Source organism: Nerophis ophidion, linkage group LG01, assembly GCF_033978795.1.
Source record: "Nerophis ophidion isolate RoL-2023_Sa linkage group LG01, RoL_Noph_v1.0, whole genome shotgun sequence".
Lineage (NCBI taxonomy): Eukaryota > Metazoa > Chordata > Actinopteri > Syngnathiformes > Syngnathidae > Nerophis > Nerophis ophidion.
The window spans coordinates 4,407,029-4,424,376 of NC_084611.1; the positions used below are offsets into that span (position 1 = coordinate 4,407,029).

The 17,348-nt window shown below is 40.1% G+C and overlaps 1 protein-coding gene across 1 annotated transcript; it reads left to right on the forward strand.

The window, feature by feature from the left end:
* Nucleotides 1-273: 273 nt before the first annotated feature.
* LOC133563524 (zinc finger protein 664-like) lies at nt 274-9,974 on the forward strand. Its single transcript, XM_061917720.1, has 2 exons — nt 274-550; nt 7,699-9,974. Exons 1-2 carry the CDS (start codon nt 373-375, stop codon nt 8,865-8,867), a joined length of 1,347 nt encoding a protein of 448 aa, XP_061773704.1. The 5' UTR covers nt 274-372; the 3' UTR covers nt 8,868-9,974.
* The last annotated feature ends 7,374 nt before the right edge of the window (nt 9,975-17,348 follow it).

Below are 17,348 nucleotides of genomic sequence, written 5' to 3' on the forward strand. Positions count from 1 at the left end.
CCAAACATGGTGAAACTTATTTTTATGGACTTGCATCTTTGAGACGTTAACTTCCTGTTATAAGCTTTTGTACTGTATATGCCTTGAGCTCTTATTTTGAAGGCGCAAAGAGCGGAAGTGGTGACACGTTGTGGTGGAGCGGAGTTTGTTTTTTAAACAAAGGAAATAAAGTGGTCCTCGTGTAAAAGTCTTTGTTATTTTGTAGTTTTTTACAGTACAGGCCTAATATATAAACCCTCGGTTACAATGGTAACAGTGACGGTGTTAGTGCGACAGGAAGTGACGTATTTTGGCGCATGCGTGGGCCGGTTGCGCGACGGACCGACAAAGGTGCGAAGCTCGGGAGGTTTCATCGACTTCAAAACGTTGAAAATGTTGAGAGAGTTGGTGAAGGAGCGACTGGTGGCGGCGGCTGAGGAAATATTTGCGCTGTTTGAAGGCGCGATGACGTCATACGAGGAGGAACTTTCTAGAACCAGAGAGGAGAAGGAGCGACTTCGACAACAACTGCAATTTGCTTGCAAGACTCGCCTTGTGTCACAAATTGAAGGTATTTTTTAAAAACATGTTTACTGACCTATTCGATCATCAGTTTGCTAATATTTCAATCAATCAATCAATCAATCAATGTTTATTTATATAGCCCCAAATCACAAATGTCTCAAAGGGCTGCACAAATCATTACGACTACAACATCCTCGGAAGAACCCACAAAAGGGCAAGGAAAACTCACACCCAGTGGGCAGGGAGAATTCACATCCAGTGGGACGCCAGTGACAATGCTGACTATGAGAAACCTTGGAGAGGACCTCAGATGTGGGCAACCCCCCCCCTCTAGGGGACCGAAAGCAATGGATGTCGAGCGGGTCTAACATGATACTGTGAAAGTTCAATCCATAGTGGCTCCAACACAGCCGCGAGAGTTCAGTTCAAGCGGATCCAAGACAGCAGCGAGAGTCCCGTCCACAGGAAACCATCTCAAGCGGAGGCGGATCAATGCAGAGTCCATTTGTCTTTAACAGCGAGGTAGACAGTCATCCAAGATTTCTTTTTTTATTTTATTTTTAAAACCCATCCATCCATCTTCTTCCGCTTAACCGAGGTCGGGTCGCGGGGGCAGCAGCCTAAGCAGGGAAGCTCCAGACTTCCCTCTCCCCAGCCACTTTTTAAAACCTCTGTTTATAATGTACAACATTTACATACAAGCAATAAATAATAATTAAAGCTGCAAGCAGCGTTGGTCGGGTCCGCCGTTGGCCGCCGCCGCCGTGTTCCGAGTCCCGATCTTAGTCAGACCTCCATAGAAGTTTTTGTTTCATCACTCTACGACATTCCTAACAGAATTTACAAGCAGTTTTATCAGTTTATTTTCCTAGGAAGTTTTTGTTTCATGTCTTTCCGGCATTCCTACCCGAAGTTAGAAGCAGTTTTGTCTGTGGTTTCTTCCTGGAAGCAGTTTTTTCTGTGTTTTATTGAAAATTTGCGCTAGAGCGCAATTTTGAGTTTTATTTTATTATTTTTTTTTCATTAGATTGCAATTTCTGCCAGTCCTGATGTGTCTGCCAAGTTTGGTGAGTTTTGAAGCATTTTAAGGGGGTCAAATTGCAGCTCAAAGAGGCAAAAATAGCGTTTTTTGCGAAAAATTTTGCTTTGAAAGAGTTTTTGCAATATTTCTGTTGATTTTAGGTATAGAAGGTTTTAATTGGAAAAGTAGGTCTAAGTCAGACCTACATAGAGGTTTTTGTTCCATGTCTCTACGACATTCCTAACTGAAGTTACGAGCAATCTGTTTTTTTAATTTTCCTAGGGGGCGCTAGAGCGCATTTTTCATTTTTGGGGTTTGGTTTTTTTATTAGGTGGCAATTTTCGCCAGTTCTGATGAGTGTGTGAAATTTGGTGAGTTTTGGAGCATGGTCAGTGGGTCAAATTAAGGTTCAAAGAGGCGGCGGGATAATAATAATAATAATAATAAAACGTAGCAGATTCAATAGGGTCCTTTGCCATAGGCAGGGCGGACCCTAATAATCCAAACAAGTACATCAACACAGCCAGGGGGTTGTAAACTCAATAAGGTCATTAAACTCAATAAGGTCATTAAAATACAATACAAAATATGTGCAGCCCTTTGAGACACTCGTCATTTAGGGCTATATAAATAAACTTTGATTGATTGAACAATAATTTCTCAACCATTTTAATGTCCCTGTGACCATAGATGCTGATCTACATTTCTGCCAGTTTTAGTGTTGTCCCGATACCAATATTTTGGTACCCGTACCAAAAGTATTTCGATAGTTTTCAATACTTTTCTAAATAAAGAGGGCCACAAAAAATGTCATTATTGGCTTTACTTTAACAAACAAATGTTTAGGGTACATCAAACTTATCTTTTTTATTGTAATTTAGTCCTTAAATAAAATAGTGAGCCTACTAGTCTTTTAGTAGTAAATAAACAAACAAAGACTCCTAATTAGTCTGCAGTAACATATTGTGTCATTTATACACCTATTATTTTATACACATTATGAGGGACAAGTGGTAAAAAATGAATTATTAATCCACTTGTTCATTCACTGTTAACATCTGCTTATTTTCTGTTTCACCGTGTTCTATCTACACTTCTGTTCAAATGTAATAATCACTTAGTCTTCTCTTCTTTGATACTTTACATTAGTTTTGGATGATACCACACATTTAGGTATCGATCCGATACCAAGTAGTTACAGGGGACGTCCATTCTCCACTGTTGCCATTTCTAATATAAAGTAGTGTAAAGTTCTTACTTATATCTGTCGGTTAAAATCGCTATGAAAGTGTTAAAACATAGCGGTATAGTGAGTTTACATTATTCAACCAAGGAAATGTAGTTATTAAGGAGTTTCCCGTCGGATGTTTTTTAACAGGAGACATTCCCGGTCTTGTTCTCTTCGGACGTTATTGATTGAAGTAAAATCTGAATGTCATTAAAACAGTTAACGCCATCTTTCGACACTTCTTCCACTCCCGTCCTTGCACGCTACACCGCTACATCAAAGATGACGGGGAGAAGACGCTGCCGAAGGTGAGCCACGTAAATAAGACCGCCCACAAAACGGTGCATCCGGAAGCGGCTTGAAGATGATGTGTAAAACATCATCTAAGCAACATTTTGACCAAATAACCACAGTTGAGTATTAAACTGTTTTTTTTTTGGATATTGACCACGTTGGGGTTCCGGTCAGAGAACACACCGTCATCATTTGGACTCTTTCAACTTTAATGGTGCATATTGGGTTATATTAGGTGCAGTTAGTATCTGTGAACCACAAACAAACACCCATCAACATTTATGTAATTTATTTAAACAACAATATATATATATATTATGCCTATAGATATGCTCTAAGTAAAGTACTAGAGACATAATATATTGCATTTTCACAATGGGAGATGTTAGCTTGTAGCATTCTGACAACACAGCACTAATAATATTAATAAAACACCAGTAAATGTTACACAAACACAGTGATGTCTATTAATAAACTAAATGATCCTTATATAATAATCAACATACATCGTCAAGGACTAGAGCACAGATTAAACATAACAGAGAAACAAGTCAGCACACATTAACACACGTCAAACGTGAAGTGGAAGTGACACCTACAGGAAGGAAGCAGAAGTGACACTGTCAAGAAATGCTTCAAAGTAAAGTATTTGAAACGTAAATAACATGGATAATTCTTAACAACCACCATTGCCATTATGTAGACCACAAGGAAGTATTTTACATTTAGAAACAAATAATAATTAAAGCTGCAAGCAGCGTTGGTCGGGCCCGCCTTTGGCTGCTGCCGCTGAGACTCAAGCCCTGGACCTACATAGAAGTTTTTTTCATGTCTCTACGACATTCCTAACAGAAGTTACAAGCAGTTTTATCTGTGTTTTTTCTTAGGGGGCGCTAGAGCGCACTTTTGATTTTTGGGGTTTGTTTTTTTATTAGATGGCAATTTTCGCCAGTCCTAATGTGTGTGTAAAATTTGGTGAGTTTTGAAGCATGTTAAGGGGGTGAAATTACAGATTGTTTTTTCTGGATGTTGTTGATAAATGGCTTTCGCTTTGCATAGTAGTGCTTTAACTTGCACCTTGAAGCATTTTAAGAGGGTCAAATTACAGTTCAAAGAGGCAAAAATTACATTTTTTAGGAAAATGTGCGCAGGTTTTTTTGATGGTGCGTAAAATCCAAACCGGAGCAGTAATCAAAACTCTTTCGATAACTTTTGATTAGAAGGGTTCAAACTCTCTCCTGTGCGAGTTTGAAGTTGAAACAACAAACACGCTCAGAGGAGATAATGTTTGAAAAAGGTGACGGGTGTTTACAAAACTTTTATTTTGAAGGGGTCATTTTTAATTTCCTGTTGATTTTTGCTGAAGGATGTTGATCATCAAAATGTAGGTCTAGGTGAGACCTACATGCAGGTTTTTGTTTCATGTCTTTCCGACATTCCTACGGGAAGTTACAAGCAGTTTTGTCTGTGTTTTCTTCCTAGGAGCAGTTTTTTCTGTGTTTTATTCAAAAATTGCGCTAGAGCGCAATTTTGTGTTTTGGTTTTTTCATTATATCGCAATTTTTGCCAGTCCTTATGTGTGTGTCAAGTTTAGTGAGTTTTGAAGCATTTTAAGGGGGTCAAATTACAGCTCAAAGGGGCAAAAATAGCATTTTTTGCGAAAATTTTGCTTTGAAGGAGTTATTGCCAACTTCCTGTTGATTTTTGCTATAGAAGTTTGGATTGGGAAATGTAGGTCTAAGTCAGACCTACATAGAGGTTTTTGTTTCATGTCTCTACGACATTCCTAACGGAAGTTACAAGCAGTCTGGTTTTTTTTTCCTAGGGGGCGCTAGAGCGCATTTTTGATTTTTGGGGTTTGGTTTTTCTATTAGATGGCAAATTTCGCCAGTTCTGATGAGTGTGTGAAATTTGGTGAGTTTTTAAGCATGTTCAGGGAGTCAAATTACAGTTCAAAGAGGCGTCGGAATAATAATAAATAAAGAATAATAAAACGCACGAAAAACAATATGTCCTTTGGCCATTGCCAAAGGACTCAATGGGCCATGCGGGCCCTAATTAAAGCTGCAAGCAGCGATAGACAGGAGGACTGCTTTGGCTGCTGCCCCCACGACCCAAGCCCGGATAAGCGTTAGCTAGCCGGCAGCCATCTTAACAAATATTTCACACGAGGGCGAAGCACGACTAATTTTAATATTAGTCAAATATTTTGTCACTGTTTATGCCATTTATAAGATTACATACTGGGAGCGCTAGGAAAAAATAAAAAAAACCGTCTATCTCTCTATGTGAGAGCACGCCGGCCATCTAAGAAATGTTTTTCCTGCCCAGCGGTTCTTTAAAGGCTAATAAACTCCTAACCGGACCATTCATTGTCTTTACCGTAGTATAAAAAGTGCAGATGGCTTTAAAACTTCACAACAGTCAGGCACTATATGTAAGTACCCAAAATAAAGAATGTCGGACGCTTGTTTTTACGATATGCAGGCAAAGGACAACTTTAAAATATACCGGCTAAGCTACGGCACCTAGCAGGCATTTTGGTGTAGACGATCACAGCCCCTACCCCACGAATATTGGTGCGTGCGCAACAGCAGCAGACGGTAGGGGAAAAAAGAGAAAAAAAACGTCTCCCTCACTCTTTGAAATGGTTTTCAGTGCACCGGTTCTTTGAAAGCTGATCAAATCAAAACCGCAGCAGTGATTAAAATTATGTCATCAACTTTTAATCAGAAGGGTTCCATCTCTCTTCTCTTGCTTATTTGAAGCCGGAACGACAAACGGCCTCAGAGGGGATGATGTTTGAAAAAAAGCGATTTTTTTTTTTTTTTTTTTTTTTTTTTAGCCAACTTTTGTATTGAAGGGGGAATTGCAAACTTCCTGTTTATTTTAGCTGGGAGGTAAGAGTGTATGAAATATAGGTCTAACTGAGACCTACATAGTGGTTTTTGTTTCATGTTTCCACGACGTTCCTACTGGAAGTTAAAGACAGTTTTGTCTGTGTTTTCTCCCTTGGGGGCGCTAGAGCGCAAATTTGGTTTTTGGTTTTTTGGATACATCACAATTTTCGCCAGTCCTGAAGTGTGTTATAAATTTGGTGAGTTTTGAAGCATGTTAAGGGGGTCAAATTACAGCTCAAAGAGGCGGCGGTATAATAAAGAATAATAATAAAAGCTTAGAAATTCAATAGGGTCCTCTGTCCCAAAGGGACATCGGTCCCTAATGAGACCCCTTTAATGCGCCTTATGTATGAAAATAAACCTGACTAGACCCGCTCATCGGCAGAGCACCTTTTATTCCAATGCGCCCTCTGGTCCGTAAAATACGTTAAGTGCTTTGCCGCGACCACATTTTTAGGGCCCGCATGGCCAAAGGACGTATTGTTTTTCGTCCGTTTTATTATTATTCTTTATTATTATTCCGCCGCCTCTTTGAACTGTAATTTGACCCGCTTAAAATGCTTCAAAACTCACCAAATTTCACACACTCATCAGAACTGGCAAAAATTGCCATCTAATAAAAAACCAAACCCCAAAAATCAAAAATGCGCTCTAGCGCCCCCTACGAAAAAAACAAAAACAGACTGCTTGTAACTTCCGTTAGCAATGTTGTAGAGACATGAAACCAAAACCTCTATGTAGGACTGACTTAGACCTAGATTTCATAATTTTACTTTATACGGCAAAAATCCCCCAAAATTTGGCAAAAACCCCTTCAAAGCAAAATTTGCCCCAAAAAATGCTATTTTTGCCTCTTTGCGCTGTATTTTGACCCTCTCAAAATGCTTCAAAACTCACCAAACTTGACACACACATCAGGACTGGCAAAAATTGCGATCTAGTAAAAAAAACAAACCCCAAAAATCAAAATTGCGCTCTAACGCAATTTTTGAATAAAACACAGAAAAAACTGCTCCTAGGAAGAAAACACAGAAAAAACTGCCTGTAACTTCCGGTAGGAATGTTGGAGAGACATGAAACAAAAACTTCCATGTAGGTCTCACTTAGACCTATATTTTAATGATTAACATCCTTCAGCAAAAATCAACAGGAAGTTGGAAATTACCCCTTCAAAACAAAAGTTTTGTAAAAACCCGTCAACTTTTCTTCAAACATTATCTCCTCTGAGCCCGTTTGTCGTTTCGGCTTCAAACTCGCACAGGAGAGAGTTTGAACCCTTCTGATTAAAAGTTATCGCAAAAGTTTTGATTACTGCTCCAGTTTTGATTTTATGACCCTTCAAATATCAACTGCGCTGATGCTGCTGCGCTGCTGTTGTCTCAAGATGGCTACTACCACTGGACAAATGTATTGGGACACTTAGGACTAACACTAGGCAAAAGTATTGGGACACTTATGGCTAACGGTAGACAATGACAATGTGAAATGGAAAAATGGAATTAAATCTTTTTTGTCCTCAAAATTCTACACACAATACCCTATAATAATAGCAGCTACTATCCATGCTTCTACCGCTTATCCGGGTTTGGGTCGCGGGGGCAGCAGCCAAAGGCGGGCCCGCCCAACGCTGCTTGCAGCTTTAATTGTTTTTGTATCTTGAACTGAAATGTTGTCCATTTGTGGAGTATCCATATTTGATGGCTAATTGAATATTTGACATGTGTGAGATAAAGTGTGTTTGCGTCCTACAGACGAAGAAGAACATCCCCATCGGTCTCAGAGGGGGGCTTACACTTTCAAGCAGGAGGAGCCACAGCCCCCCCACATTAAAGAGGAAGAGGAGGAACTCTCGATCTCTCAGGAGGAAGAGTGTGGACCTGAAGAGGCTGATCTCACCAAGTTGCAACTGAGAGTTATCTCTGTGAAGACCGAAGACCGTGAAGAGAAACCACCCGAGTCCTCGCAGCCTCGTCGCAGTCCAAGTGAGGAGAACGCAGGGGCGGAGCCTCCAGGCTGCAGCTCGTCACGACCCGTGACAACAGAAGCTGAGGCAAGCAACCGTGACGGGAACGGCGCCCAAGAACCTTTGAGCAACGACACATACCGTGACGGCGACCTCAGGACTCAAACTGACGACAAAGCTTCTAAATGCTGCAAAAAGAGGAGAGGTAAAAAATGTTTGACCTGCCCACTTTGTGGCAAACACTTTTCTTACGAGTGCGATTTGACTCAACACATGAGAACTCACACGGCGGAAAAACCATTTAAGTGTCCGGTTTGCAGTAGAGGCTTTACTCAGAAAATTAAAATGAAATCACACATGAGAAATGTCCACGCGGAAAAAATTTACAGTTGCTCAGTTTGCCGGGAAGAGTTTTTCTTTAAGATCCAGTTGACTCGACACTTGAAACATCACAAAGAAATACCTGTCAGTTGTTCTGTTTGCGGCGAAATATTCCCTCGCGGTGCCGATCTGGTGTCACATGTGGCGATTCACGAAAACGAAACGTCTTTTAAATGCTCAGTCTGTGATAAGAGCTTCTCCACGTTGGCCCAGTTCGACACGCACGTGAGAACTCACACGAGAGAGAGGCCCAGTTGCTCGCTTTGTGCTAAAACCTTTTGTAACAGAGACTCTCTGAAGTCACACATGAAAACGCACACCAAGGAAAAACCCTTCCGTTGCTCCGTTTGCGCCAAAAACTTCACTCAGCGATCCAGTTTGAACGTGCACATGCGCAACCACACTGGAGAAAAACCTTTCAGTTGTTCGGTTTGCGCCGCCAAATTTGTTCAGCTCATCAGTTTGAATACACACATGCAGTCTCACACCGGAGAAAGACCGTTCAACTGTTTGGTTTGTGATAAAAGCTTTGGTCGCAAGTATTGTCTGAAAGTGCACATGCTCACTCACACTTGAGGGGGAAACCTTTTGTGGAGTTTTAACCAGGAAATAATATCTTGTTCAAACAATCTGGCAAGTCTGCATTTAAAAAAATGCAAAAGGAAATACAAATAATTGAAATAAAACCGACTTCGAGCAGCTGCTGGGCAGTGAAGGCATACATCAGAATTTAGTGTGGATTGTTCATGTTGGATTTTGGGACTATTCATTTTCTGTGCCCTCCGCTCAGTTTTAAGTGGACACATTTGGTCATGAATCAATCAATCAATGTTTATTTATATAGCCCCAAATCACAAATGTCTCAAAGGACTGCACAAATCATTACGACTACAACATCCTCGGAAGAACCCACAAAAGGGCAAGGAAAACTCACACCCAGTGGGCAGGGAGAATTCACATCCAGTGGGACGCCAGTGACAATGCTGACTATGAGAAACCTTGGAGAGGACCTCAGATGTGGGCAACCCCCCCCCCCTCTAGGGGACCGAAAGCAGTGGATGTCGAGCGGGTCTAACATGATACTGTGAAAGTTCAATCCATAGTGGCTCCAACACAGCCGCGAGAGTTCAGTTCAAAGCGGATCCAAGACAGCAGCGAGAGTCCCGTCCACAGGAAACCATCTCAAGCGGAGGCGGATCAGCAGCGTAGAGATGTCCCCAACCCATACACAGGTGAGCGGTCCATCCTGGGTCTCGACTCTGGACAGCCAGTACTTCATCCATGGTTATCGGACCGGACCCCCTCCACAAGGGAGGGGGGGACATAGGAGAAAAAAGAAAAGAAGCGGCAGATCAACTGGTCTAAAAAGGAGGTCTATTTAAAGGCTAGAGTATACAAATGAGTTTTAAGGTGAGACTTAAATGCTTCTACTGAGGTAGCATCTCGAACTGGAGGGCATTCTAGAGTACTGGAGCCCGAACGGAAAACGCTCCATAGCCAGCAGACTTTTTTTGGGCTCTAGGAATCACTAATAAGCCGGAGTCCTTTGAAGGCAGATTTCTTGCCGGGACATATGGTACAATACAATCGGCAAGATAGGATGGAGCTAGACCGTGTAGTATTTTATACGTAAGTAGTAAAACCTTAAAGTCACATCTTAAGTGCACAGGAAGCCAGTGCAGGTGAGCCAGTATAGGAATATATGTATGTATATATGTATATAAAGGTATATACAGTATAGGTATATATGTATGTATATATGTATATAAAGGTATATACAGTATAGGTATATATGTATGTATATATGTATATAAAGGTATATACAGTATAGGTATATATGTATGTATATATGTATATAAAGGTATATACAGTATAGGTATATATGTATGTATATATGTATATAAAGGTATATACAGTATAGGTATATATGTATGTATATATGTATATAAAGGTATATACAGTATAGGTATATATGTATGTATATATGTATATAAAGGTATATACAGTATAGGTATATATGTATGTATATATGTATATAAAGGTATATACAGTATAGGTATATATGTATGTATATATGTATATAAAGGTATATACAGTATAGGTATATATGTATGTATATATGTATATAAAGGTACATACAGTATAGGTATATATGTATGTATATATGTATATAAAGGTATATACAGTATAGGTATATATGTATGTATATATGTATATAAAGGTATATACAGTATAGGTATATATGTATGTATATATGTATATAAAGGTATATACAGTACAGGTATATATGTATGTATATATGTATATAAAGGTATATACAGTATAGGTATATATGTATGTATATATGTATATAAAGGTATATACAGTATAGGTATATATGTATGTATATATGTATATAAAGGTATATACAGTACAGGCGTAATGTGATCAAACTTTTTTGTTCTTGTCAAAAGTCTAGCAGCCGCATTTTGTACCAACTGTAATCTTTTAATGCTAGACATGGGGAGAATATTGTTGTTTGTCTCACATTGCCTAAATAAACTAAGACACAATTGTGTCGGCTTCTTTTGCGAGACCCTTCTTTGTTTACAGGATGTGATGTGCAGCGCTTTGTGTGACGAGGAAACGAGGTTGGGTTAATGTGTGGTGAATCAATCAATAAAGAAGTCATTAAACTTATCATGAGATCTTTTGCTCATCTTGCGTTATCTGTAATATATATATATACAGTATATATATACATTGTTTTTATTATACACCTTTGTTTATGAAGTTCAACATTTACAAACAAATATATGAACAAGGACAATTAAAACAAGTACAATACAGCGCCGGGGGGTTAGTATTTAAAGAAAGTAATTACAGTAAAATGTATATATATATATATATATTAGGGATGCACCGAAATGAAAATTTGTGGCCGAAGCCGAAGCCGAATAATATTTAAACGCTTGGCCGAATACCGAATAATGAATGCAGTTTTTCACAATTTTTTTATATTGCATAAATAGGCTAGAATAAATATTTAGACATGTTTTTCAAATAAAGTATTTTTTTATTGAATATTGACATTTTTTTTAATATTCCAGTAGCCTTTGCTTTTCAAAAAAAGCACAAGGTTTTTCATTTATATTAGGCCTTAGAACAAAACATGCATTCCAAAAAAAATATAAAGTGCATTAAAGTGGATAAACCCACAACAAATGAATTATTGTCCTTTTGGCAAAAGTCTGCTTAGCCACAGTAGATATGCTAATAATGTAAACAGAAGGCTCAAGTAAATCTCAATAAGTGTGTGCTTGTAACCTCATACACTTATACAGGTAGCCTACACAACAGGCTAATAATGTAAACAGAAGGCTCAAGTAAATCTCAATTAAGTGTGTGCTTGTAACCTCATACACTTATACAGGTAGCCTACACAACAGGCTAATAATGTAAACAGAAGGCTCAAGTAAATCTCAATTAAGTGTGTGCTTGTAACCTCATACACTTATACAGGTAGCCTACACAACAGGCTAATAATGTAAACAGAGGCCCCACTAAATCTCAATAAGTGTGTGCTTGTAACCTCATACACTTATACAGGTAGCCTACACAACAGGCTAATAATGTAAACAGAAGGCTCAAGTAAATCTCAATTAAGTGTGTGCTTGTAACCTCATACACTTATACAGGTAGCCTACACAACATGCTAATAATGTAAACAGAGGCCCCACTAAATCTCAATAAGTGTGTGCTTGTAACCTCATACACTTATACAGGTAGCCTACACAACAGGCTAATAATATAAACAGAGGCCCCACTAAATCTCAATAAGTGTGTGCATGTAACCTCATACACTTATACAGGTACACAACATATCCCAACGTCACTGCACGTTGGTTGATTGCGTCACCGCCTCAAAAAATTGCGTCACACGCCACTATTCGGCCTTGTTTTTAACTCATTCCACCGAAGGCCGAATGTGGCTTTTTTTGCCATATTCGGCCGAATATATTCGGTTACCGATTAATCGGTGCATCCCTAATACATATATATATATATATATGTATGTATGTATGTATATGTAGACATACATATATATATATATATATATATATATATATATATATATATATATATATATATATATATATATATATGTAGATATATACAGTATATTGCCAAAGGTATTTGGGTTAGGGTTAGATAACCCCTAACCTTTGACTCTAATATGAATTTGAAGTTCTATCCCATGGAATTGTCCAAAATGTTTTGGTATCCTGGAGCATTCAAAGTTCCTTTCACTGGAACTAAGAGGCCAAGCCCAACTCCTGAAAAATCAACCCCGCACCATAATTCCTCCTCCACCAAATTTCACACCGGGCAGAATGCAGTCCGAAATGTAGCATTCTCCTGGCAACCTCCAAACCCAGACTGGTCCGTCAGATTGCCAGATGGAAAGGCGTGACTCATCAGTCCAGAGAAGGCGTCTCCACTGCTCTAGAGTCCAGTGGTGATGTCCTTTACACCACTGCATCCCACACTTTGCATTGGACTTGGTGATGTATGGCTTAGATACACTCGCCTGGCCATGGAAACCCATTCCATGAAGCTCTCTGTGTACTGTACGTGGGCTAATTGGAAGGTCACATGAAGTTTGGAGCTCTGTAGCAACTACCTGTGCAGAAAGTCTTTGCACTATGCTGACCTCTCTGTCTGTTTATCTGGCCTACCACTTGGTGGCTGGGTTGCTGTTGTTCCCAAACACTTCACTTTTCTTAGAATAAAGTTGACTTTGGAATATTTAGGAGCGAGGAAATTTCACGACTGGATTTGTGGCGCACGTAGCATCCGATGACAGTTCCACGCTGGAAATCACTGAGAGCGGCCCATTCTTTCACTAATGTTTGTAGAAACAGTCTCCATGCCTAAGTGCTTGATTTGATACACCGGGCCAAGTGATTAGGGCACCTGATTCTTATCATTCGGATGGGTGGCCAAATACTTTTGGCAATATAGTGATTATTGGCTCACAGAAGTTGTGTAAATAGTTTAAATTTGGAGCTTAGCATCATAGTTTTCACAGATTTTTGGTCGTTAGAGGTGGCTAGTGTTTTAAAGTATATTTTAAACTTTTTTTTTAAAGGTACACAAAACAGGTTGGGTATTGAGAACATTACATGTGTGAGTATAAAACTTAGCCACTTGTATAGTGAGGTTGCAGAGGTCAAATTCTTTTTCAGAAGTTTTCTCATGCCGTGTAAATCAGGAGTCGGGAACCTTTTTGGCTGAGAGAGCCATGAAAGCCAAATATTTCAAAATGTATTTCCGTGTGAGCCATATAATATTTTTAAAACTGAATACAACTAAATGCGTGAATTTTTAAGTAAGACCAAAATCTTTAGAGTATAATAAGTCTCTTATTCTTTTTAATAACATTGTTATTCTGAAGCTAACCAATAATAAATCAAATGTCATGTCTGTTGATCATGTTTTTGTTTGGCCATGTGCTGTTTGTCCTTTGGACTCTTTAAGTTCCTGTTTTTTTCCTCTCCATTGTCTGGTTTCCTTGGTTACTCATTTTGTCCACCTGTCTCTGGTGGACAAAACGCCCGCTCACCTGCTTCCCGAGCACTAATCAGAGGCAGCATTTAAGCTCGTCTTTGCCAGTCAGTCGCCCTGTGCTGACTTGTTTCATGCCTTGCCATAGTTCCGTGCTTCATGCCATGCCAAGTAAGTTTTGTTTGATTTACGTTCTTAGTCTGTTTATGCGTTAGCTTTGTTCTTTAGCCCAAGTTGTGCCTCCGCTGTGAGCGATTTTTGTTTGTATATTTTTTTGGTTAAAATTAAATCATGTTTTTACCTAAATGCCATGTCCCGAGTAGTCCGTCTGCCTTCCTGGGAGAACGACCCCGCAGCAAGCTGACATAAAATACTTCTTACCATTAATGCGACTTCTTGAACAGGTGCGGTAGAAAACGGATGGATGGATATAAATGCATGAGAATGTTTTGTGTTTTGCACGTTATTTTTAGCACTGTGATTACCAGCGAAATTATTCATAATTATCGCGTTAAGCAATGTCAGCTAAAATTTACCTGAGAGCCAGATGCAGACATCAAAAGAGCCACATCTGGCTCTAGAGCCATAGGTTCCCTACCCCTGGTATAAATCCACATAACACACGTTTAAGACAAAGTACAATTTTGTCATAAATATTGTGTTATCTGCAATACCGCCGCAAGATGGTAGTTGTGTGACGTCAATGTTTGCGCTGCCGTAAAACCCATAGACATCTTATAAGTAGACGCAGCATTGGCTGCTGTGACGCGAGAAATTGGGCCGCCATCTTGAAGTGGTGATGAGGAGCCGGCGAGCAGCCTAAACTGACAGTTGACTGGTGGAAACCAAAGATGGTGTTCAGTGTTTTCCTGCTCGAATGAGTGGACAATATGCCATTCATCCATCCGCCCATCTTCTTCCGCTTATCCGAGGTCGGGTCGCGGGGGCAGCAGCCTAAGCAGGGAAGCCCAGACTTCCCTCTCCCCAGCCACTTCGTCTAGTGCAGGGGTGCCCATTACGTCGATCGCGAGCTACCAGTCGACCGCGGGGGGTGTGTCAGTCGATCTCCGGCCAGGCTTTTAAAAAAAATAGATCTATCTTCACCAAGACGTCACTTAATTGACGTCCCTCAGAAAGCTGGCATGCACAAGTGATGTGCACGCCACCTTTCTGAGGGATCGCTTGTGCACGCCAGTTTTCCGAGACTCTTATTTTGTTAGCGCAGGCAGCATGAAGCAGGGCTTTTATTGTGAAGATAGGAAATGTGCAGTCGGCCTTTAGAGTTTTGACGGAAGGGACGGCGCGAAAGTCTGTTGAAATAAAAAGTGTTTCTCGCCTTCCTCTCTGTCATTTTTTTCATCATAATGATCTTGCAGCAGCCAGCGTCATCTCACAAGACCCTCGGGTGCCGTGAATGTCAATCAAGCAAGCTACGGAATTTGCCGCCAATGTTTTTCTTGTAAAGTGTATGGAAGCTGGATGAATTAGATGCCAAAAACCAACCACTTTCATGTGGTATTGTACAGAAAGGACAACTTTTTTTCTCCTCCATTTGAAAATGTGGGCGTTATCATCATTACTGTCTGATTCCAATCAATGCAAGTCATCAGAATCAGGTAATACACCAACTTATATTCTTGTCTTTGTGAAAGAAAGACATCTATATGTGTTACACATGCTTGTATTATCATTAAACACATTTAACTTGTTTACAAAAATGTCTCTTTCATAAATAAATAAATATAAATGATATATATAAATGAGGTAGATCCCCTCGAGTTGGTCAATTGAAAAGTAGCTCGCCTGCAGAAAAAGTGTGGGCACCCCTGGTCTAGCTCTTCCCGGGGATCCCGAGGCGTTCCCAGGCCAGCCGGGAGACATAGTCTTCCCAACGTGTCCTGGGTCTTCCCCGTGGCCTCCTACCGGTTGGACGTGCCCTAAACACCTCCCTAGGGAGTCGTTCGGGTGGCATCCTGACCAGGTGCCCGAACCATTGCATATTGTATATAGTTCTCTGCAAACCTCTGAAATTTTCTATTTTGTCTTCATTATGTTGTCAGAATGCACCAGAATGCTTCATTTGTATGTGAAAATCACAAAGAAATCTTCTGGGGGAGGATGACCCCCTACAGGGGTTTGGTTTACAAACTTTCAGCCCCACCTAAAACAAAATTCACCAGCCGCCCTTTTTATGATGCATTCTCCTTTTAGGCAAAGTATAAGACAACACTTTCTTAAAGAGGAACATTATCACAATTTCAAAAGGGTTAAAAACAATAAAAATCAGTTTCCAGTGGCTTGTTGTATTTTTTTTCAAAATTTTACCGTTACTGGAATATCCCTAAATAAAGCTTTAAAGTGCCTTATATTCGCTATCTTCGAAACCACTATCCATTTCCCTGTGACGTCACACAGTGCTGCCAATACAAACAACATGGCGGTTACCACAGCAAGATATAGCGACATTAGCTCAGATTCAGACTCGGATTTCAGCGGTTTAAGCGATTCAACAGATTACGCATGTATTGAAACAGATGGTCGGAGTATGGAGGCAGATAGCGAAAACAAAATTGAAGAAGAAATTGAAGCTATTGAGCGAATAGCTATTGACGCTATTCGGCCATAGCGTGGGTGTACCTAATGAAGTGGCCCATAGCATGGCTGCCTTATTAACATCGCCGGTAAAATGTGCGGACCAAACGATCAGGACTTTCGCATCTTGTGACACTGGAGCAACTTAAATCCGTCGATTGGTAAGTGTTTGTTTCGCATTAAATGTGGGTATCTAGTTTCAAATGTACATACAGCTAGCGTAAATAGCATGATAGCATCGATTAGCGTAGCATGTTAGCATCGATTAGCTGGCAGTCACGCCGCGACCAAATATGTCTGATTAGCACATAAGTCAACAACATCAACAAAACTCACCTTTGTGATTTCGTTGACTTAATCGTTGCAAATGCATCTGCAGGTTATCCATACATCTCTGTGCCATGTCTGTCTTAGCATCGCCGGTCAAATGTGGAGACACTCTGGTACATTTAATGGGGGTCTGGCGGCAGACACTTTGGCATCTTGGGGCCAGTGGTGCAACTTGAATCCCTCCCTGTTAGTGTTGTTACACCCTCCGACAACACACCGACGAGGCAGGAGGCCCCCTAGGTTCCAAAAAATAGTCAAAAAAACGGAAAATAACAGAGCTGTGACCCGGTGTTTGTAATGTGTTGAAAATGAAAATGGTGGGTGTGTTACCTCGGCGACGTCACATTCTGACGTCATCGCCTCCAGCGCGATAAACAGAAAGGTGTTTAATTCGACAAAATTCACCCATTTAGAGTTCGGAAATCTGTTAAAAAATAGATGGTCTTTTTTCTGCACCATCAAGGTATATATTGACGCTTACATAGGTCTGCTGATAATGTTCCCCTTTAAAAGTATAATTGTGACAAGTAACAATATTCAAATACTCACATTGTTGAGTAAGACATAATTTGGTTTTATTCTGAATCC